The sequence below is a fragment of the Juglans microcarpa x Juglans regia genome, chromosome 3S (genome assembly GCF_004785595.1).
Source record: "Juglans microcarpa x Juglans regia isolate MS1-56 chromosome 3S, Jm3101_v1.0, whole genome shotgun sequence".
Classification (NCBI taxonomy): domain Eukaryota; kingdom Viridiplantae; phylum Streptophyta; class Magnoliopsida; order Fagales; family Juglandaceae; genus Juglans; species Juglans microcarpa x Juglans regia.
The window spans coordinates 3,194,314-3,216,596 of record NC_054599.1 but is presented as its reverse complement, the minus strand read 5'-3'; the positions used below and the strand labels follow the sequence as shown (position 1 = coordinate 3,216,596).

General features: G+C 35.2%; 3 protein-coding genes across 3 annotated transcripts; 1 reads left to right on the top strand and 2 right to left on the bottom strand.

Moving 5' to 3' along the window:
- Nucleotides 1–5,591: 5,591 nt before the first annotated feature.
- On the top strand, nt 5,592–7,544 carry LOC121257862 (glycosyltransferase BC10). Its single transcript, XM_041159112.1, has 2 exons — nt 5,592–6,215; nt 6,677–7,544. Exons 1-2 carry the CDS (start codon nt 5,592–5,594, stop codon nt 7,319–7,321), a joined length of 1,269 nt encoding a protein of 422 aa, XP_041015046.1. The 3' UTR covers nt 7,322–7,544.
- A 161-nt stretch (nt 7,545–7,705) lies between these two features.
- On the bottom strand, nt 7,706–10,965 carry LOC121257165 (LEAF RUST 10 DISEASE-RESISTANCE LOCUS RECEPTOR-LIKE PROTEIN KINASE-like 2.4). The gene is made up of 3 exons (XM_041158072.1): nt 10,099–10,965; nt 9,638–9,676; nt 7,706–8,879 (listed from the first exon to the last, which is right to left on the bottom strand). Exons 1-3 carry the CDS (start codon nt 10,814–10,816, stop codon nt 7,747–7,749), a joined length of 1,890 nt encoding a protein of 629 aa, XP_041014006.1. The 5' UTR covers nt 10,817–10,965; the 3' UTR covers nt 7,706–7,746.
- A 4,477-nt stretch (nt 10,966–15,442) lies between these two features.
- LOC121257166 (probable protein phosphatase 2C 15) lies at nt 15,443–18,858 on the bottom strand. Its single transcript, XM_041158073.1, has 8 exons — nt 18,632–18,858; nt 18,202–18,373; nt 17,899–18,052; nt 17,763–17,826; nt 17,531–17,638; nt 17,314–17,439; nt 16,934–17,166; nt 15,443–15,834 (listed from the first exon to the last, which is right to left on the bottom strand). Exons 1-8 carry the CDS (start codon nt 18,839–18,841, stop codon nt 15,615–15,617), a joined length of 1,287 nt encoding a protein of 428 aa, XP_041014007.1. The 5' UTR covers nt 18,842–18,858; the 3' UTR covers nt 15,443–15,614.
- Nucleotides 18,859–22,283: the final 3,425 nt, after the last annotated feature.

Below are 22,283 nucleotides of genomic sequence, written 5' to 3'. Positions count from 1 at the left end.
CACTATAACACATTATCACAGCCTAATAACAGCTCCCCTTCTCCAAGAGATACAAAACACTGCAAAGGACCCAGCAACACAACAAATTACCCAACACGGCCAACACAGAACACTGCAAAGGACCCAACACTGCAATAAATTCACCAAACACATAAAAAAAATACAGAAATATCCATTCCGTAACCACAAACTCCACCAAATTCTTCTCAAAACCAAAAATCCAATGCACCAAATCCTCAAAAAGTCACAAAACGGTAAAACATGAGAGAGAAATTTAAAAAAACAATCCGTGTGAAAGCATTTGAACTTTCTCGGCAGCCAAACAATCTTAGCGAGAATGAAAGAGTAAAAAAAAGTGAAAGTAGAGATCAGTGGAAGAAATTCTAATCCGAAGAGATCGCTGACGTAGAGAGAGAGTTGTAGATGATGAACACACTGCATACCATCCAACTCATCAAACTGTTAATCCCAATACAAAGAACATAAATAAAGAGGATTTTCATTAGATGATAGAATAAGATCATAACAATTTCTTCTTTCATTTGAAGATTATTATTGCAGACAATCATGCTAAAAAATTCCATCATCTTAAGAAAACCATTATCATCTAAATTCTTTCTTTTAGAACAAACAGAATGACATGTTATTTTTTATTTCAATATAAAAATATATCACATAACAATCATAACATGCAAACCAAAGAACACACTGCACACCATCCAGCTTCAAATTCATATACGTTTTTCAACAAATTTGGAATTTGATTGATTTCTTTAAATCTTGTGCCATAAGAGAACGAAGCAATATCATAAAATCTAAAATTCAACAAATCTATATACAATACAGTGCAAAATATAAAAAATTTTAAATTACTAAATGTACCCCTTTCAGAAAATTTGAGTTTTGACCCATTCTTTTGGCTTGGGACACCAAACCAAAGAAGTGAGATCATAACCCAAACTTTACCTAAAAATAAAATCAATGAAGGAAGCCACACTATACTAAAAAAAACACTGCAGTATAAGAAAGCAAAAAAAGAAAGACAGCTACAAATGATACAAAAAAAAAAAAAAAAAAAAAAACCTTTACAAGAATAAAAAGGGCAAACAATCACAGAATAAAAAAAACCAACACTACATTATAAAAAAAAATAGAACATGACATCATACCTGAAAAAAAAAAGTTAACACAACTCAAACTTTATAGAACAGATTTGAAAAAATTCTATCTATACCATGAAAAATTAGCTCCACAACAAAAAAAGGGCCAGAAAAAAATGTATTTGTTGACAAATTTGAAACTCTTGATCACTCCTCAAACTATAAATAAATTAATAATCACATGTTATAACGAAATTAAAAAATATTAGTAATAACTACAAAATGAAAAACTTGAGAAAGACAAACATTAAAGTAAAAGTCCAATGCGTTATTGTTCGAAACCTCCTGAAAAAAAAAAGTTTAACCTTACACAATGAATATATTCACAATTAGAAATAATAAAATAATGTAAATAAATCACAAACAAAATCATATATTGAACAAACAAATATTAAATATTTATGCTCAATGAATATTGATCATGAATATTAAATATTGAACATAAATTTGTTGGAAAGACCAAATCATATATTGAACAGACAAATATTAAATATTTATGCTCAATAAATACTGATAATAAATATTAAATATTGAGCATAAATTTGCTAAAAAGACCAAATCAAAGTCCAAATTGAGAAAGTTAAGAGATACCAACCAGAAACAAAAAGCCCAAACCACTTAGTCACCATAACATCAAAAGAAGATAATAAGACAACAATTTACAAGTTTTATCTTCTATACTAAAACAAAAATAAACAAAATATATTATAAAATGCTTTTATTTTACATTTGTTCAATATATATATATTACATATCAAATTTTGAAACATACAAATTTATATATAATACTATCCAAACTATAAACTTGAAACTGTCAAACATACTTGTTTTAGCAAATTTAAACAGTGGCTCAATTCTTTAAATATTATGCCATAACAGAATCGAGCAATAACACAAAATCAGAATTTCAACATCTATGCAATTACATACTCATACACATTGAGCAAGTTAAAAAATACTAACCTATAAGGAAAAAGCCTGAAAGAAAAAAAATCTTGCACTATAACAGAATAGACAAAAAAAAAAAAAAAAATGTTTGTCATACAGTACACATGAAAAAAACTAAATCATAAGAAAAGAAAAAACAAAAAAAGTATCACTAAATGATACAACCAAAACACAAGTTTTACAAGAAGATAAAAGTAAAAAATACAACATTGTATTATACCTGAAAAAATTAATTTCACACAACTCAAACTCTATAGAATAGATTTAAAATTTTTTTATCTATACCAACAAAAATCAACTTCACAGCAAAAATGCGAAACCGAGAGAAAGTGGAAGAAAAAAGAAGAAAGAAAGAGATGAAAAAAAGGTGAATAAGAGAAGATAAAAGAAAGAGAGAGAAGATGGAAGGCAAATAAAAAAACGGAAGGAAAAGAAAAAACAAAACCAATCAATGGATATGATGGGATTCAAACTCAACATATATATATATATATATATAATATAAAATCACTATTTATTTCAAAAGTTTTTGATAGAAATTAAAATGTAGGTTTAATTATTTATATTATGTAATTAGCATGATTGGCACAAGTTAATTTCTCAATTATGAAATAAATAATTATTAATGAATGACCCCATGCATGCAATAATGGATGATGATCATCATCTACCTCGTTAGCCGCAAGTTGTTGCCACCAATTTTACTCAAATATGTAGGTCCATTTTAATAACAGCATTTTGGGGAAAGTATGCATCTTTTTTCATACGCAAGCATAGTATTGCTAACTAATTAACAAAGTATATATATTCATGATCCCATGATGTTAGACAATGAATGATAAATAAATTATGGTTCTCCAAATCGATAAGTTATTGCGCGTATAGTTTAGCATCTGCAGACTGCGCGCAGCATATATGCATGCAGATCTGAGTCTGCCTAGCTAATTGGTACTTATATATACCTCCTTTAGACATTTTATATAAAAAAACCGTTTTAAGAAAAAATGGGACCGCTTGATCAAACAGAAAAACGACTATTAAAATGATAATAACAGGCCAGGTCGATCTATGATCCATTGTTATAATATATATTAAAAAAATTAAGAAAAATACTTTAGTCATAAAAACATCAATATTACATATAGAAATAGACCCACAAAGTGATATATGCATGCGCTTGATGTAACACGTTAGATTATAAATTATTTATTTTTATCATAAAATAGATCTAATGGATTACATAAAATCACATTACTTTATAGATTTACTTTTCTATAATTTTTTTATTATGTGTGTGTAACACTTCTAATTGAAAGATATTGGGCTATGAGTACTGGCTAAGTGGATTGTGATTCTCTTAAGGTGAGATTTTGATAATAAGTTGAGATGATAGGAATTGATATAAAAATTAAAAGTTGAATAAAATTTATTATTGTTTTGAGATTTGAAAAAGTAGAAATATTTATTATATTTTATTTAAAAATTTAAGAAAATTATAATAATTAAATAAGATGAAATGAGATCAGCTAGATGCTTTTTGTATCCAAACCAGACATGAACGTACGTTTTAACTTCGGCCAACCTATGATCTACATTGAATCTATGGCAATTAGCAGCAATGTGGATATAATGCATGAATCGTTTTATGGTAATTGCAGTAGTACGTACTACTCCAGATACTCGTTTAAGATCAGCATATAATATAAATTAATGCGACTAATTAATTAGTTAGGTCGTCCTGATCATCTCAGCTATCAAAAGTACTTAATGTTGTATATATATGTGCAGAAGTAGTGCATCTAGCTAGCTAATTGTTTTAATGGCGGACCAGTGGAAGATTTAGAATTAATGGAACACGTACGTACGCCTTCTAGTATTTGTTGGCCACGCAGCATAATGCACATCCCCCAGCCCTCAAAGGCAGGCGTGCCTCTTTAGAGCACCGGGGAGGCGTAGTGACTTAATTAGCTTATATATCAATGCATGCATGCTGTAGTCCTAATATTTTTCTTTAATTTGCTTTTTCAATATATATATATATATATATATATATATGTATACATGATATATGATATTTATAATTTATAACTTTTTTTCATCAGGAGTCTACGTACGTAACTTTAGTTCCATGTTACTAAACAAATTGAGCTTAATATTTATAGAAGAGTAATACTAGAGAGAAGTTACTGTAACAGTACACACTTTACACTCACTATATGACTGTTTTTAGTTCTCTACCTTTTTTATTTTAGACTTGGGAGATGTGTAGTCTAGATGATGCCACATCATGTATACAAAATGGTTGCTCTAACAGTAACTTCTATCTATATTTATTCTTTATAGGATTTGGAAAAACAACTCATGACAATATTAATGACCTTACTTTCTAACTTTCGGCCGTTTGGGGGATTTTTAATTGAGTGCATGGAACCGGAGATCGGTGCAAGACTCTCAACTCATCATTATAATTTTTTTAAATTTTTACATAAAATATAATAAACAATTCAACTTTTTCAAATCTCAATTCAACTTTTTCAAATTTTAAAATATTAATAATAAAAAAAATAATATTTTATTTAACTTTCATCTAAAACCATTTTATCTAATCTTACTATCCAAATAAGGTCTCGTTTGGATTCGGAAATTGTTTCATCTTATTTCAATATTATAATTTTTTCAAATTTTCACACAAAGTATAATAAATAATTCAACTTTTTCAAATCTTAAAACAATAATAATATTAAAAAATAATATTTAAATAATATTTTTTTTAATTTTTATCTTTTATCTAAAATTATTTCATCTTATTTCTGAATCCAAATAAGTACTGAGAGAAGCCCAGCCCAAAGCATTTTAAACGATAAATGTTAATAGTTCAGGGATTTACGATTGGTGTCAAATGTGAGCAGGGGTGGAACCGCCTGAATGTGAGGCATTATGCAGAGCATCTGGCCCAGCAAGACACTTTTGCCTTCTAAAACACCTGTATTTTCCATGAAGGGCTACACAAGTACAACATGATAATATATTAGCTTTGCATCCACATGTTTTGGTTGGTTAGTTTCCTTGTATTACGTTTCAAAGGGGTAAAATTCTTGAGTTTCTCGATCTGATCTGATCCATGCAGTTGAAGTTTTACCTTGTGTGTTAGACCTTTCTTTTTTCAAAAGGTCCGCCCCTGAATCATGGACATTTCTTTTGGATGAACCATCGCCTAACGTACACATGATAAATGTGATCTCCCCTGGCCCCCATATTCTCGTGTATATGAGCCCGTGAACACCAAGGCTCATCACCCATGCATCCATCCATAACAGATCAACGTTTTTAGCCTGCTATCCACAGTACTATTCCTGGCACTTCCCATGTGCCCTTGCATTATTATAACCTCTGTTCAATTCAAAAGTTTTTAGACCCTGCCCCATGCACTATCTTGGGTCATACGTTAAAAACATGAACGTATCGAGGACTGATCTTACATTAATGGATCAGATAAAGCTAGATAAAGATATGCAGCAGTGTAAGATCACTGTGTTGTTTGGAAAAGAACTCTGCCAACGTATTACGAAAGTTATAAGGGGAAGTAGTACTTTCCATGTCACTACCACCATAGTCTTTTGTTTGTCACTGTCATTTTTCGTGATGACATTAGGAATTTGTATCAACAATGGTGCACGAAAATTTCTGTCTTCAGATGAGTCTTACTTCCTAATGCCACCATTGCAGCCTTCATCATGTTCTTGCTGTCTTTGCAATAATTCGTCATCGGCTGCTTCCTTGCAGCCCTCCCCGTTCAAATCTTCAAGTGGAAGTAGAGGTTTAGAGGATTGGATTATAGGTCCCGAGGAGCTATGGCATGAGATGAGCGACGAGGAGCTAATGTGGAGAGCATCAATGGTGCCGCGAATCAGTAAGTACCCTAACAATCGGACTCGGAAGGTGGCGTTCATGTTCTTGAGCAGGGGAAGCTTGCCGTTGGGACCATTATGGGAAATGTTCTTCAAGGGATATGCAGGGCTCTATTCGGTTTACCTCCATACTTCACCTGAATTCACCAAAGAGCCACAAGAATCCTCGGTGTTTTATAAGCGGAAGATACCAAGCAAGGTTATAAATTTATATTAACACACTCTTCCATTAAAAAATGAAAGTGTTTTGGATTTTTTATTTTAATTTATTTTTGGGTTTCATTAGCAAAAAGTGAAGGAGAGGTCAACCAGAAGTCGGTATTTTCTGTATGGTTGTTACCATGGCAGCACCACACTCGCTCAGAAATTGAACATTAGAGCCTAGCTGAATAGTGCAATGCATATAGGGACTAACGTACGTCTAGTACTCCCTCAAGTAGGGGAACAAGAAATGCTTTTTTTAGTCCAAAATTTTATTATTCCATTCATACTTGCTTTGTGTCACATGTTAAGTGATATTGACACATGAAACCACTTAAAATGTGTTACATTAATAAATATGACAAAAAATGACAAGACTTGAGATGGAAAATAGCATTATATAAGAACCAATTGGCTACGTTTTTGTCAAATTAAATTGGATTGTATTTTGTTTTGCAGCCCGTGAAATGGGGACAAGCCACAATGATGGATGCGGAGAGGCGCCTATTAGCTAATGCCCTACTTGATTTCTCCAATGAAAGATTTGTGTTGCTCTCCGAAACATGCATTCCTCTATTCAACTTTACAACAATTTACAACTACCTCATCAACTCTAACCATAGTTTTGTTGGCTCATTTGATGATCCACGACCCATGGGTCGAGGGCGGTACAATAAGCGCATGTGGCCGATGATATCATTGTCCGACTGGCGTAAAGGCAACCAATGGTTCGAAGTTCACCGGAAGCTGGCTGTAGAGATTGTATCAGATGTCACATACTACCCCATTTTTGAGGATCATTGCAAGCCTCCATGTTACATGGATGAGCACTACTTGGCAACCCTCGTGACCAAAACTCACCCGGACATCGACTCAAATAGGAGCATTACATGGGTTGATTGGTCCAAAGGTGGCTCACACCCAACAAGGTTTGGGAGGAAGGATGTGTCCGAAGAGTTTTTGAATCGGGTGAGACATGGATTTAATTGTACTTATAATGGTAGCATGACCAGGGTTTGCTTTCTTTTCGCCAGGAAATTTCAACCAAACACCCTAGAGCCTTTGCTAAAACTAGCTCCAACATTGCTTGGGTCTAATCCTTAAGATAAATCTTAGTATTGTAAAAATTGTTTGGCCAAATTACTTATTAGCAGTATCTATTTTCCAAGGAATATAATCCTTATGCAAACAGATCAACTCAATCAAGGTTTTGTCCCTCCTTGTGAAAATGCATAAACATACCAGAGTCAGCAAAAGCTTCCAAAAATGGGATGAAACATATCTTTTCTGTACTCGATTAGCCCTTAGATGGGCTTGATAAGTACCCAGACATGGGATGAAGCCAAATAATACCAGATAATATGATGGGACCGAGCCATCAAGCCAGATAATACTGCATATTTTAGACAAGCAAAGTTAGGCAAGTCTTCAACTGAAGGTGCATCAACAAGCTAAAATTTGAAAAAACTAAAAAACATACACAGTTGCTTTCGAGAATTAAGATTTCATATCCAAGAAAAAGATTCTTTTTAGGCCACTATAGAACTAGAATGAGATAGAACCATTATAGTCGAAGAATCAACTTCTGATCTTGACGGGGAAGACAAGAAAGGTTTAGGAGGGATTTGCAAGGAGTTAAGGCTCATTTCCAACATTTCGACAACTCTACTCATTGCTGGCCTGTTTGACGGGTCAGTCTGTATGCACCACAAGCTCACTATTGTCATCTTCTTTGCATTTTGTCGATCCTCTTCAGTCATGAGACCATGCAATGTTAGTTCTTCATCAAGTTCAAGGCGCTTATAAATCCAATGCGGAAAGAATATTTCACTGGTACGATCAACCTCAGCATCTATATTCTTTCTGCCTCCAAGCATTTCCAAAACCATCATTCCATAGCTGTAAACATCTGATTTGTGAGAGACCCCTCCGAAGTTTCTACAAAATACTTCTGGAGCTATATATCCTGCAGTTCCTCTTGCGCCCAACATTGATATGATACTCTGTTCTCTAGGGCATACTTTTGCAAGGCCAAAATCCGAAATCTTTGGACAGAAGTTCTCATCTAAAAGAATGTTGTGAGGCTTTATGTCAAAATGCAAGATTCGAGTGTTACAACCTCTATGCAAGTACTCTAATCCTCGAGCTATGCCAACTGCAATATTATACAATGTTTCCCACTGCAATTGATGATCAGATGGTGAATCTTTTTTGTATATGAACTTCTCTAGAGATCCATTAGGCATAAATTCATAAACGAGAGCTTTTTTGGAACCCTCAAAGCAAAAGCCCCTAAGAGTGACAATGTTGACATGTGAGGTCCTACTAATGCTAGCAACCTCGTTTATGAATTCCTCTCCATTTCCTATTGATTTTTTCAAAACTTTTACTGCCACCAAAGATCCATCTTGTAATTTCCCCTTGTAGACGCTACCATATCCTCCTTGGCCTAATTTATCTCTGAAGAAGTTGGTCATTTTCTTGATATCCGAGTAATTGTATCTTCTTATACCAAAGGGTCCATTATTCCTTATAAAGGTCTCGACACTCTGATGAATGAGACTTTCCTTCTTCAAAAGATTTATAACATTAATGGATCTAAACTTTCGCTTGAAGCTGAGGCCAATGACTATCAGAACTCCAATGGCAACAGATAAAGTGGCTGTAATCAAAGAAAAAGTATATATTATAAATTGGCGCATAGACCAGAGTAACTCAAACAATGTATTTAGGCAGTCAAGAAACTGAGCAAAATTGCCTTTTCTGTAGGTAATAACAGAGTAGAAATGAAGAAGCAAAAATTATAAAGATGCCCGGATTCTACTATCTTAACTGGTACATGAGTTAACTTTTGAGTAACAGGTAGACAAGAAGCCTCTAAAGAATATCATGGAACAGGAATAAGTCATGTACGTAAGTAGGAAGTCTCTCACTAGATTCCTTATATAATAAATGCCCTAGAATTATAGAAATCTAGAAAATTGAGCGATGACCAAAGCTCATGACAAAATTAGGTATTGCCAATTAATTTATATGCGACGAAGACACAATAGACGAAGCATTTGTGTGTTAATCTCTAGAAATGGGGTGGTGTGGTGGCGGATTTGGCTCCCGGACAGGGGCAGAATTAGGTGTATTGTTGGTGCCCCCAAAATTTCAGGAACTCGGGTTAATATTTTTATAGCCTCACCCCTTCCCCCTCAAAAAAATACAAAATAAAAAATAAAAACAACAAACACAAAATGAGCTTTCAAATTTCTGGTTGCGCCTCTGGTGATCTCCGGGAGATAGGTGGGTGGGGGTCGATGCCATATTATGATGGAATATTATGATTTCCATAAGCAATCAAATGGCACGTGTGAATGAATATCAATTTAACAGAAACAAAAATTAGATTGAAGAGGCAGCTGAATTACGTACCCAAGGCTATCGCCAACACTTTATTCTTGTGCTTCCGCCCTGCAAACAAGATACAATAAAATGGTGTTAGTGCTTGGCGGAGAAATGGGCATGGATCCCTTTGAAATCTTTAAAAGGGTTATTAAGTAACAAAGCACCGTCAGCCAGCTCATACAGATTTCTTTCATTGCCACAAACTTATTTCTAATATTTGATCTCATCATCTAAATTCATAACTAATCCCAATCAATCACCTATATATAAAGCTACTGCTCATATATATATATATATATATATATATATATATATATAGAGGAGTACTGAACTCTATATATATATATATATATATGGCACGGAACAAATTACACAGTACTAGCACGTGTATTAGGAATAACTACATTAATGTAAAAATATATTAAAAAAAAAAAAAAGAATTTTTCTCTGCGGCCGTTTCATGATGAATGGTTTTGTGTATCCCATACCTTCCTTTGCACAAATAAATTTTCTCTCGACGTCAAGCTGGCATTGACCTTCTCTCTCATGGCACTCGAAACAATCATCAGACACATTCACCCGAAGTTCGAACTCACCGGTTACGTACGGTTCACTGTCACTTGGCCCCGGCTTTTTTGGGAGCTGAATAATGGAACATTCAGAAGGAATATGAATACCATCGCTTGGATGACTATCGTAGACTTTAATTTTATAATTGTCTGTGCACGTAATATCGCCCGATTCCATCGGCCCAGGATCATGGACACTGCTGATGCATTTGACAAAGGTCCGATTGGGTGCAAGGATTTGAAAAGAGATGAATGGAGATTGGGAGATAGTCTGATTCGTTATGAATTCGCATCTACCGGAAGACAGGTTCTTCGAAAGCGTCTGGTCCCGGATACCCAGGACATAAGCATTAGGCTCACGACTAATGAAGCTAAGTTCGTACCATCTATGATCACCTTTCACCAGTTCACCTTTCACCAGTTGAATCATCGCAGGTTTTTTGCTACAATCTACGATGCCAATACCACAGTTTGGGTGTGTGGTATTGGCGAATGGGAAGCCGATCCTGCCCAGATCTCCACAAAGGTAGAAGGGAGGACAGTTATGGGAACTGTATGTTTCTTCTTGTTGGGCCGAAAGAAGCAACACGAGGTAAGAGAGAAGAAAGAAAACAAAGAGGCCGGAGAAAGAAGCCATATCCCAATTCACCAGCAACAACCTATTACTCTATGGATCGATAGATAAAACAAACAACGTGTTGGGATAATTATTTGTGTTGGTAGCTCCTGCTGCCTTCACAATATAACATAATATAATATGGAGTTTCTCAGTTTAACAGGGCAGTTGACTCGGGAACTGGAGAAGGGGAGACTTGTTACTACTATTAACACAAAAAAAAAAAAAAAAAAAAAAAAACAAAAAACAAAATAACATTTTCGAATACTTCTTTGCTTCTGCCATCAAAATGTGATGTGAAATTTCTCAGAAAGTATGCCAAGGGTACCCGAATTAGCATTAGGAATTAGGATGTTTCCTACTCATATTCCGGATTTATCAGCACTAGGAATTAGGATGTTTCCCTCTTCCACCCTTGATACTGACGGAAACCAACCATAAATTGAGAGAGAGAGAGTAAAATAGACCGACTAAGAGGCGAGTCTTGGCTCTATACTTTTCACGTCAACGAATTATTGGGGGTGGAAGAAAGATAGACCCGATTGATTACGCACTTTAGCATCTTTAGAGGAGATGAAATTAGATATTTTGAATGGTAGTAAAAATTTTAAATTAAGATGAGATAAAATAATTTGTAAAAAAAATATGTGTTTGGATAGTGAGATGAGATGTGATAGTTTTTAATTTTTGAAATTTGAAAAATGTGCAAGTCCTACTGTTAATTAGAGAGCAGAAAAGTGTACTATTTATAAACAGTTCATGCATTATTCATTGTTAGTTTTCACTATTTATGTACTGTTCATATAAGTTATGCTCTGTTCACACATTATTCATTGTCAGTAGTCACTGTTTATTTAAGTGGACGTTTTTAAAATTTAGAGAGAAAATATAATGTGTTTAGATAGAGAAAATTACTGTACGATTCAGATGAGATGAAGATAATAAAACTGGGCCCTAGAGGATAATGATAATACAAATAGCATTAGAGCATTGACATTGGCTTCATCAAGAGTCTAGTCAAATGTAAAATATGATGAATTTCATCAAAATAGAACTGCATTGGATTAGCCAAAGAGATAATTGTGAAATTTTGAGTTACAGTAAATGGATACGTTTCTTCAAATTTAAAGGGTTATCGTTCACTCATCAAATCTATTTTTTATTCACTTTTAATCTCCAATGGTCTTTTTTTATTCACGTTTAATCTCCAATCGTCATATAATAATAATGTAAGAATCAAATTAAATTATTAATTAACATATAATTAGTGTAATTATAAAATATGAAAAAAATAAAATATTATTATTAAAAAATTAATATTATATTATTATTTTGATGAATTCAATAACTAATTCAATATGAAGTTATAGATAAGAAAGTTTTAGATATATAAAAAATATGTAATTTTTATCAAAATTTAAGATAAATTTGATGAGTCCAATCTAGTCCCCTAGCGTCATTCTCCAAATAAACAGATAACGTGCTACATGATCATATGCATGGTCCACAATTGCGTACAAAACGGTTTAACGAAGAGAACAGCAAAATAAATTTATAAATTAATATAATATTAAATTTTTAATAATAAACTTATAAATTGATATAATTTAAAATTATACATTAAATTATAAAATTATTTTTATTATAAAATAAATATAATATATTATATAAAATTATTTTATATAAAATTACCTCAATTTATAAATATATTTTTATAAAATCTATTTATAATTATAACACTTAGACACCTACCGCCTGCGTGGTGGTGGATTATCAGAGATCGGGTCGGCCGCTCTATTTCTCAATAGATTGAATGGCCTAAAAATTCTGAGTGAGGCCCTTTTTATATTTAAAAATTAATTTAATTAATTTAATCTTTATATTATATTTTTTATTTAAAAATTATCTTTATCGCTTTTGCAAAGCAAAAATAATAATTAAGGTTTAATAGGATTTTATCAAATTTAATTTTAGATATAGCATATAACGCCAATAAGTGTAATTTTAAACTAGGTTCCTACGAGAGAGAAGACAAGCCGCCACCATGCAACCACCTAAGATTGGCGAGTGACCCATCGCCATCGGCACATATAAGGTTGACGGACCCCGACGACCTTGTTAAGGGCCGTCTGGCGTAGGTCCTGGCGCTGGCGACTTGATTTTTTTCGCAAGTTCATTCTTGGAGATGACGTTGACCACCAGCTATTGACAGCTCACCATTGGCCCAGACTAGGTCAACGGGCCGCGGCGAAATCGCTGAGGGCTGTCCGGCGTAGGTCTTGGCGTCGACAACCTGGTTTTTTTGCAAGTTTTCTCTCTGTTTCTTGGAGACGACGTCGACAACCGGCGAGTGACTTCTCACCATCGCTCCAGACAAGGTCGACGGGCTCCAGCGACTCCTGTGAGAGCCATCCGACGTCGGTCATCCTCCGATCTGGTGTCTTTTATATCCTTGAGATGACAACTGGGTTTTGATCTATTTTTCTATTTTTTCACGACTGTCCTGCCCAGTATGGGTTCTCCTATGAAGTTGGTCATAGAATCTAAATCCTTTACATTGGTAAATGAGGGGAGTATGTTGGTCATTACTAAAAGGAGTCGAAGGGTGATTTCTAAGTTGGTTCTGGGTTCAACAACAGTACAGTGGCTGGCTAAGGCCATGGATGCGTGCACAAAGGATGAGAAACATGATTTTTTCTCCATTGTCAGGGAAGCTAGTCGTAGTTTCATGGCATATCGATGCTCGAGGACGTTATATGGCGGTGGAGGAGTATAGTGGTGGTGGGAGGAGGAATTTTATTTTCATTACTGAGGAGGGGGCAGTGGCTGGAGAAGAATGAGAGAGGTGCTGTGTGATTTTTCCTTTTGGAGTGACGGTTTGGAAGGACAAAAAGGTGTTGCCGGACATGGCTCTGTCAGGGAGTCGCATCCAACTCAGTGGCAGGGGGGCTATAGCAGACATGTAGGTGGCGTGGGAGAGAGGGAGAACTTGGAGGTGAATCATAAAGACCCAAGTACATCCTCGGTGGCGAGGAGATCTTATGCGGCAGCTTTAAAGAAAGGGTCATGCTTTGGGGGTTTAGAGTGAGGGGGGGTCTATAAATCACGCCGCAGAACCAGCTTGTCGAGATGCACATTTCTTTAAAGGAGATGGAAACCCAACTTGTCGAGTTGAAGGTAGCGATAGCTTTCTTGTCTACGAAAATAGATCTGCTTTTAGCTGGAGGCAATAGGGTTGTAACAAACAAGATAGGCCCAAATCCTTTAAACTCAGATAAAGGAAAACGAAAAATCAGATTCGGCCCCGTCCTTATAACTAGATCTAGGAGAGTATGACGGGTCAAAAGGAAATTTGGGTTATTTGAAGTAGGGTCTACATCGAGTATCGACGTAGAGACATCAATAATGGAATCGCCTTATGTAATACAGGATAGACCGATAGTTGATATTACACCCTTGGTCTCCGAAGAAACTATGGCTTCCTCGTCGGAGTTGAAGGAAAATGGTGTACTGCCGAGGTCTGAAGGTATGATCCACTATCACCCCAGAGGTGAAGGGACTTGTTGTCATCCCATAATCTCCAACGGGGACCCTAATACCATTGGAGAGAACCAATGGAGTTGCTGGAGAACCAATGAGTTTGGTGTTGGTGCTTTGTGTAGAGGAATGTCTAGAGTCGGGAGTTCAGTTGGATACTCCGTCTGGAGATAATGTTGCTCCCCTGGTATTTCTTCATGCAATAGCGAATTGGATTCTGCCTAAAGTTAACGAGATTCAGCAGCTTATGAAAATTTCACATGGAGAATGTGAAGACCAATTTAAAGAACTAATCATTGCGATTGAGATAAGTCATGCGCTTGAAACCAAATCAAGTTTCAAGAAAAGCAGGAAGTTACAATGTCTTTCTTAGGCAATCAACTATGACGCTAAGGGTGGTAGCTCAACTAGAGGGAAGTCTAAAGGGAGGGCATTGTGAAGACAGGGTAGAGTTTTAGGGTTGGGGTTGGGTTTTCGGGTAGAGTTTTAGTTTTGCGGGAAACAACAGGTTGGGTTCAAGCTTAGTGTATTTTGGGTTATTTTTCATGAAAGTTTTGGTTCATTAGGGGCTTCTAATATGGGTAAGGTGTTTTTTTGTATACCTTCAATGTACTTAATTATTCCTTCTTATATATATAATATTTTTACTTATAAAAAAATTAATTTTGCATATTGTTTTTTAGAAGCAATTATAACTATTAGTGTCAATAGTGAGTTCCTGCCTCTTCAAAGAATTATATGAAAACCCTTATATGAATAGTTGTAAAATACATTTTGCTATTTATATTTTTATATTGTGTATTAAGCTGATAATGATAGAAAATAAATGTACCCTTAGAATAATAGTATCTAAAATAAAGATGAACACCAACACTAGAAATGGAAAGAAAGATGAACAAGGGAAAAAATTTCAATGTCATCAAGAAAAATTATGAAAAAGAGTTCTATCAATAACATATTTTTATTTGGAAACCTCATCATAAAAGCTACTCAAACAAAAAAACCTCGTGATAATTTCTTTTTCTTTTTTCTTTCAAGAAAAAGAGGATCAAAAGATTCAAAACAAAGAAAAAAACTCACGCTAAGCCCAGTTGCATCTTCAATTTCCCAAACCCAGTCCAGTTGCTTCTTAAAGCTTGTATTACTATAATGCTAAAAATATCTTACATTATTTCTGAATATTACATATACATTTGATGCAAAATCACAGAAAGATTCAATCAATCGCCAATCTGAAAAAATGAATTAAAAGGAAAAGAATCGGGTAAAACAATATTAAGAGTTATGCCACTTTAACTCCACTGGGGCGTTTTCCTTCCATTGCATCCTTTTTATTGCGACAATCAGGACAGAGGAAAGGGCCTTGCCAGGGCTTTGAACAGGTGGAGAAAATGGCACCAGCATGAACAGAGATGCCCTCACTTGGAGCAAGGTCAACTTGGCATACTGTACAGACGAAAAGGCCAGATGTCGATCGGCCTCTGGGCTCATCATTTCCCAGTCTGCAAAACATTGAGAAAAATTTAGTAAAATAAAAATCTCTCATCATATTATGATCATTCAGATGATAAGAAACGAGCCATCATGAGTACAAAGAACCAAACTGAAAAGGCAATCAAATTATACCACAGGGTAACTAAGAACAACATTAGTTCTCGACAATACAAGGTTCCACGACACACAAGTCCCTACCTTGGAACCTTTGTAAGGACTACAGAAGATCACGCAAGTTCTAATAAAAAATTACTACACAGAATAGTTCCATTCCTCTCTCTCTCTCTCTCTCTCTCTCTCTCTCTCTATATATATATATATATATATATATATTTTTTTTTTTTTTTTGCTGAATAAAGATTACTACACAGAATAGTTCCGTTTGGTTACTCAAAACCTCACCATTCTTGAACATTAACCCAGATTAGAATAGATTGTATTGGGGATGTTTCTCTTTGGGCAGCTATATATCAAGATACAGAATATGCTATGAGCAGTTTCCGATTCTATTCATGTGTGCTCCTAGAATTGCTAGCTTACCAGATACTGGCAGATTTTTAAAATTTTGAAGCGTCTCCTAAAAGGATTCTCCACCATGGGCATGCCCCAAATAGTTATAGAGGCTTGTATCAATGCAAACCAAGTTAGTCTTCCCCAGTAGAAGAGAGGCAGGGGGAAGGGAGGGGTGCACCCCATTCCCTGTGAAGGTGGGAGTCCAATTTCAGGATTCTGGTTCCTTATAATACGCTAGCTTGCAATTTCAAATTTTGATACCCGACTGAATGCCAAATACAATTTGGAGTAGCAAAACTAAGCAAAAAATCACAAACAGTAATAGACCGCTCATATAAAATCGAATCGAAATTTTAGAGATTTCCATATTTCTCATTCTATCATGCTCCATCATACACATTTCGCTCATGCTATCAAATTGTTTTTCTATTTTCAGATAAAAACCTACATTTACCCATCATAACTATATAAATTTCTGGAAGTAATAGATTGCAATAGATGAAATAGTGGGAAAAGGAAAGCAGCAAGCAGTGCACAATTGTAAGCTTAAGAGCTCATTCAAATATAACCACTTTCCAAAATAGGCATACTGACCTTTCAGCAAGCATTGCTGAGCCTTCTTCAAACAATTCTTCCACTATACCTATAGCCGAGAGCTTCTTGGATAGTTTAATTGCAGAACTTCCGCACCTCGTCCTGGAAAATAGAGCTCTCAGCTTGCTCTGCTTTTTAGGAGCAGCTGAAGGTTGTTCTGAATTATCAGGAGGAATTATGTCAACAACTATGCAAGTTGTATCATCCTTTAAGCCCCTTGTCCTCAATGCTTCCTATAAAGGATTCCATCAAATACAATATGATTACGGATCAGATTAGTGTAAGAATACAATTAGCCCTGGTTTTTGCTAAAATATTGAAGGGAATGGTAATTCAAGTAAAAGTTGTCACAAGATATAGCAGTCACAAATTTAAATAACCTTCACAACTTGCCCAGCAGCAAGTTCGGCAGGCAACCCACGGCAAGATTTGGCAGCCATTTCCGAAGATACAGCATCCCAGATGCCATCAGATGCAATTATAAGTCTCCCACCTGCATTTGAGAGCTTTCATGCAAAAGAAGAATATTAGAATTCACGATGAAGACATCAATGATGCATAAGCTTCACAAAAAAGATTGAAGATGAGGACATGTACCTTCACTTGTTTGACAAATGGTATTGGAACTATATACTCCCCAACATCCATGTCTCCAATTGACCTAGAAAGGCATAAACCCCCGGGCCAACAACGGAGGGGACCAATCTGCATGGGTTATAAGTCACCTATTACCCAATGTAAAATAATAAATGATAAAGACTTGGGAGAGGAACATCAGAATATAATTCTGATTTTAAGGAAAAATAAATAATAAATAATAGCACCTTACCGCAGCACCCCCAACAATACTAAGCCGCCCCACTTCACCACCACTTGCTGAAACACGTTCCCTCCTGCAATCATGAAGAACAACTCAGTGTATAGAAGAAAATGTAACAAATGAGGGCTTTCAAATAGATACTCACTCTTCTACATTTTCTTCGAGTCTATGATCAACGGTTAAGGTGGCAACAGTGCCACCCTGAGTAGCTAAAATACATCGAGAGTCTCCTACAGATGCAACTGTCACTGTCCAACCATCAACTATTACAAATGTAGCTGTGGTTCCAGATGTTTCTCCTGGAGATAATGGGATGAAGATATGAAAGAATTAGTTCATCATCATGCCTAACAAATATGACTAAAGACTTGAAATAAACAGGAAAACAAAGTATAGTCTCTTCAAAAGGTAAAAACAAAAAAGCAAAGAAAGAGGCCAATTTCCATGCCTCTGCTCTGGAATTCCTTGTCAGTCTTCACAAACCCAGCAACCAACGCACGCGGCAAAGCTTGAAGCCACTCCTCCCGACCAAGTCCACGGGGCATTGCACCCAACACATGATTCAACAAATGCTCCCGTGTAAAAATGGCAGCGGCATTTCCATTGTGCCCATCAAAGATCTGAATATCAGAAGAAGAATATTCATCCTGTTGGAAAATACATCTATAGCTACGTAAAATTGATATGTGTACACAACTTAACAAGACAATTAAGGACAAGAAGGTCATGCAAAGAAGAGGAGGAAAGTACAATTTTTTGAACCACAATTACCCCTAGTAATTACAGAACGTTGAAATGCATTTCACCGAAGGCATCGGTCTTACGAATTAAGAAAAAAAAATGCTCTCAAACTTAAAAAAAGAAAGGGCGTGTATTACCGCAAATACAGAGAATGTCGATGAAGAATTTCCGGGGACTCTCTGGCAATCAGTCTTGAACAGGAAATAATCCTCCCCTTTCCTAGACTGAGCCGCATGCCCATATCTCACTGTGGGCTTCTCTATCTTCTCACTCTTCAAATCTCTGCTGATCAGTGCAGCTAGGGGCACCAGATTGTGACGATGGCGCCTACCTTCGCATGACGTCATAACTTCCAAACGACAAAGTTCTTTGTGTCAAAAGCATAGTAGATCCTATGATTAAAGATATTCCAACTCAACCAAAATGCAAATTACTTGGAATTAATAACCTCCCCCAAGACAAAAGAAATCCAGTTTCCCTTGTAAATGAAGTTCCCAATTCAAGAACAAAAATTCTAACTTTTCCAAATCAACCTCAAGATTTCCGACCTGACCTGCATTGGTGATTTACAGAACACTGAAGGACATAAATCTATATTCGAATGAAACAAACCAATTAACAAATCTACGAATACACTAATTTGGTCCTTCAAGAACAGAAAACTCGATCCAATAAAATGTCTTTGAAGAAAGGAAACTTCCACTTTTAAATTCCAAGATTAAAGTAAGAATCCTGGGTTTTACAAACATTCTCTTCTTTTTCTTTTGTTACACTCATCTCAGTTTTCTCGCAGCCAAACAGCAAAGATGGATTTTAGCGCATAAGAGAATGTGAAAGAATTACCAGCGAAAATGTCAAAATGTGCGTACTACCAAAGGCAAATGACATCAACACGAAGCAACAACAGCCGGACGAAGAAGCAAATTCAAGAACTTTATATATTTACAAGAAAATTAACACGGAGACGCAACGCGTATTGACGAGAAGGTATGAACCGTAAGACCGACCCAAACCCAAAAACTTCAATTAAAAAAGAAAAAAGAAATCTCTTTAGAGGCGAAGAGACAGAATAAAAATGTACTGAATTTTTGAAGTCAGCTTCATGTTAACAAACAAACGGTTCCTATAATAATTTCCCAGGAAAATAACAAGTTTCAGACAAATTCGTGTACCGGGCAATCCTTTTTATTCAAAATTAGGAAAGAGAACGGAGAAAACGGTTTTGCTGAGTCTACTCTGTCCTCAAATCCACGTTACAGAAGGTCCGTTTTCCAACCAATTTTCCATCGAAAAAAAAAAGCTACAAATTTTGGCGCTTTCCAAGTAAAAGAAAATTTACGCCAAGAAAACGTTTCAGTCTTATCTTAAAAATTCTACAAGAGTATTCAGAATTCTTTCGTGATACTGCTGATCTTTCGCGTGAATTTGGTTTTGTTTAGAATAAAGATATCCTGCATATAATATATATATATATTTTAAATGATATATATTTTTGTAAGGTAATGTTATTTTTTTATAAAGTATTTTACAAAAGAAATATTCCATATTTTAAAACATAATTTTATAATTAGTTGTGAAAAATAACACGTGTTAATATTTTTTTAATAATCATTTTATATCTATATCACTTCTAACAGAAGAAAAAGAGAAGGAAAGAAAAGTTAATAGAAAAAAATAGAGAGGGAGAACTTCCATAAGAAGCTTTTGAACAAAAACCATCGTAGAACGTTGTCAATGGATTTTATAAAATCCATTTTTATGTAAAATTTGAAGGAAAGTAGCCAAAACGTGCATCCATTGTGAACGCTCTATGTTGCCGCTACATATAACGCGGACTGTGCATAAATGTAAACATTTATTTATTTATTCTCTTTTCTTGTATTTTTCTCCCACATTAATTTCTCTCTTTTTATACTTTTTTCCCATAAAATATTAAAGAATATAATATTTAAATGATATAAAAATAAATAAATAAATAAATTGGTGTATAGTGTATTGTAAAAATTAATATGTAAAATTAAAAAAAAATTAAAAATATATTTTAAAAAATAAGATAAAAAATTTATTGTGAATGCTCTAATGCATTCATGTTACTCGTCGACATAGATAATATTGGTACAGAAGAGTACTGATTTTACTCTTGAAAGTACTAGTATTGAAGTCTAGATCTCCACTTATTTTGTTACATGAAAAGGTAGGCTGCACCGGCTATAACGTCTATGATTCACTAACACGTTGCAGTACTCCATATAGAATTTCTGATGCCAGGGGATAAGATCATTGAAACATGGAGGCCGGTGCTAGCTAGAGATCGAGTGCATGCATCACGATGATCAAGATACAACTTACCAGCAGTACTGACACTAGAATTAATCCCACTAGCCTATAAAACACTGGACATCAAATGTCAAATGATGCCCGGACAGGAACAAGTGTTTTTACTGTTCTTGCACTGTTGCATGAAGAGTGTTAAAGAAACCACGTACAATATAGGGCAAGTAGTACTATATGCGTTCATTAATAAAGGCTATATACTGATGTTCGCACAAAATAACTTTATAACGCATTTCAAGCGACTATGACGACGTTCTACTAGTTTTTAAGGTCAAAATATTATCAGTGAGTTAATTAAAATCCATGCACCACAAAATGCTCAATAATTTGTGTCATCTTTTGATACAAAATATATGGAGTACTAGTAAATGGTATTTTTGCCTTACCGATGATTTTCTTACAAATTTTACGAGTGGCCACTGGCCACAAGTACTTGGTATCATACCCCATATTATAAATCTCTTTCATGTTTTGTCATTTCCTTTACCAACCCAACCAGATCAGATCTCCAAGAATTCTCGAGAAAAGTAAGCATCCTTGATCAATCAAGACACACTACAAGAAAATCAGTCTTTACTGGCGATATATTAGTCACTGCAATAGGAATCACTGGGAAATATAAATTTTAGCGGCGAGTTAAAAATCGCCATTTGTTTTAAAATGAAACCCCACCAATTGTACACTTGGTCCATGGATCATGGCTATTGCAACGCGTTTATTGTCTTTGGCGACGATTAAAGTCGCTGTAAAAAGAATTAGCTTTTGTAAAGCTCTAAATTACGTCACAATACATTTTGTGGGCGCCAATGACATCTCCTATATATCGAAGAGTACTACTTTTTATTTTCCCCCCAAACACATTTCCCCCCAACTCCCACCTTCTACATTTCGACGAACCCTGGACTATACTGCACCTGCATTGTGACAGATACCCAGTGTTTGCGCACGGCGTCACCTCTTCTGTCTTCAGCGAAACCTTATTTTCAGAATCTGATTTTTCCACACCTTTCTCCCTTCCGTTGTTGGTTCTCCATTTTTGACTAGTAAAATGGAAAAATCGAGTTCCCTTTGCCTCGGCTAGTAACAAGCTGAAACCCTACGTTTCCTTCCCTTACAATATAGGTTCTATGCCTCCATTTCGTTTCTCAAGTTGAACTTTTGTCGCAGTCCTGTATAATTGTCGTTTGCTCCAGGGAAGGGAACCACCGTACAGGTATCTCTTGTTGCTAATTTATCTGTTTTTTCCCCTTCATGTGTAGGTTGCATTGCAAAATTTGTGTTTCTTTTTTGTCAATAATTTTTGTTTAACTTGCGAAATTGATGTGCATATTCCTCTGTAACTTATCAACAAAATGTTCCTCTGTTTGCTTCAAAATGTTCTCTATCTGCCTAATTTTACGGTTTAAGTGCCGATTTTGAACTCAATGCCTGGTTTTATTTGTGTAATACTGATGT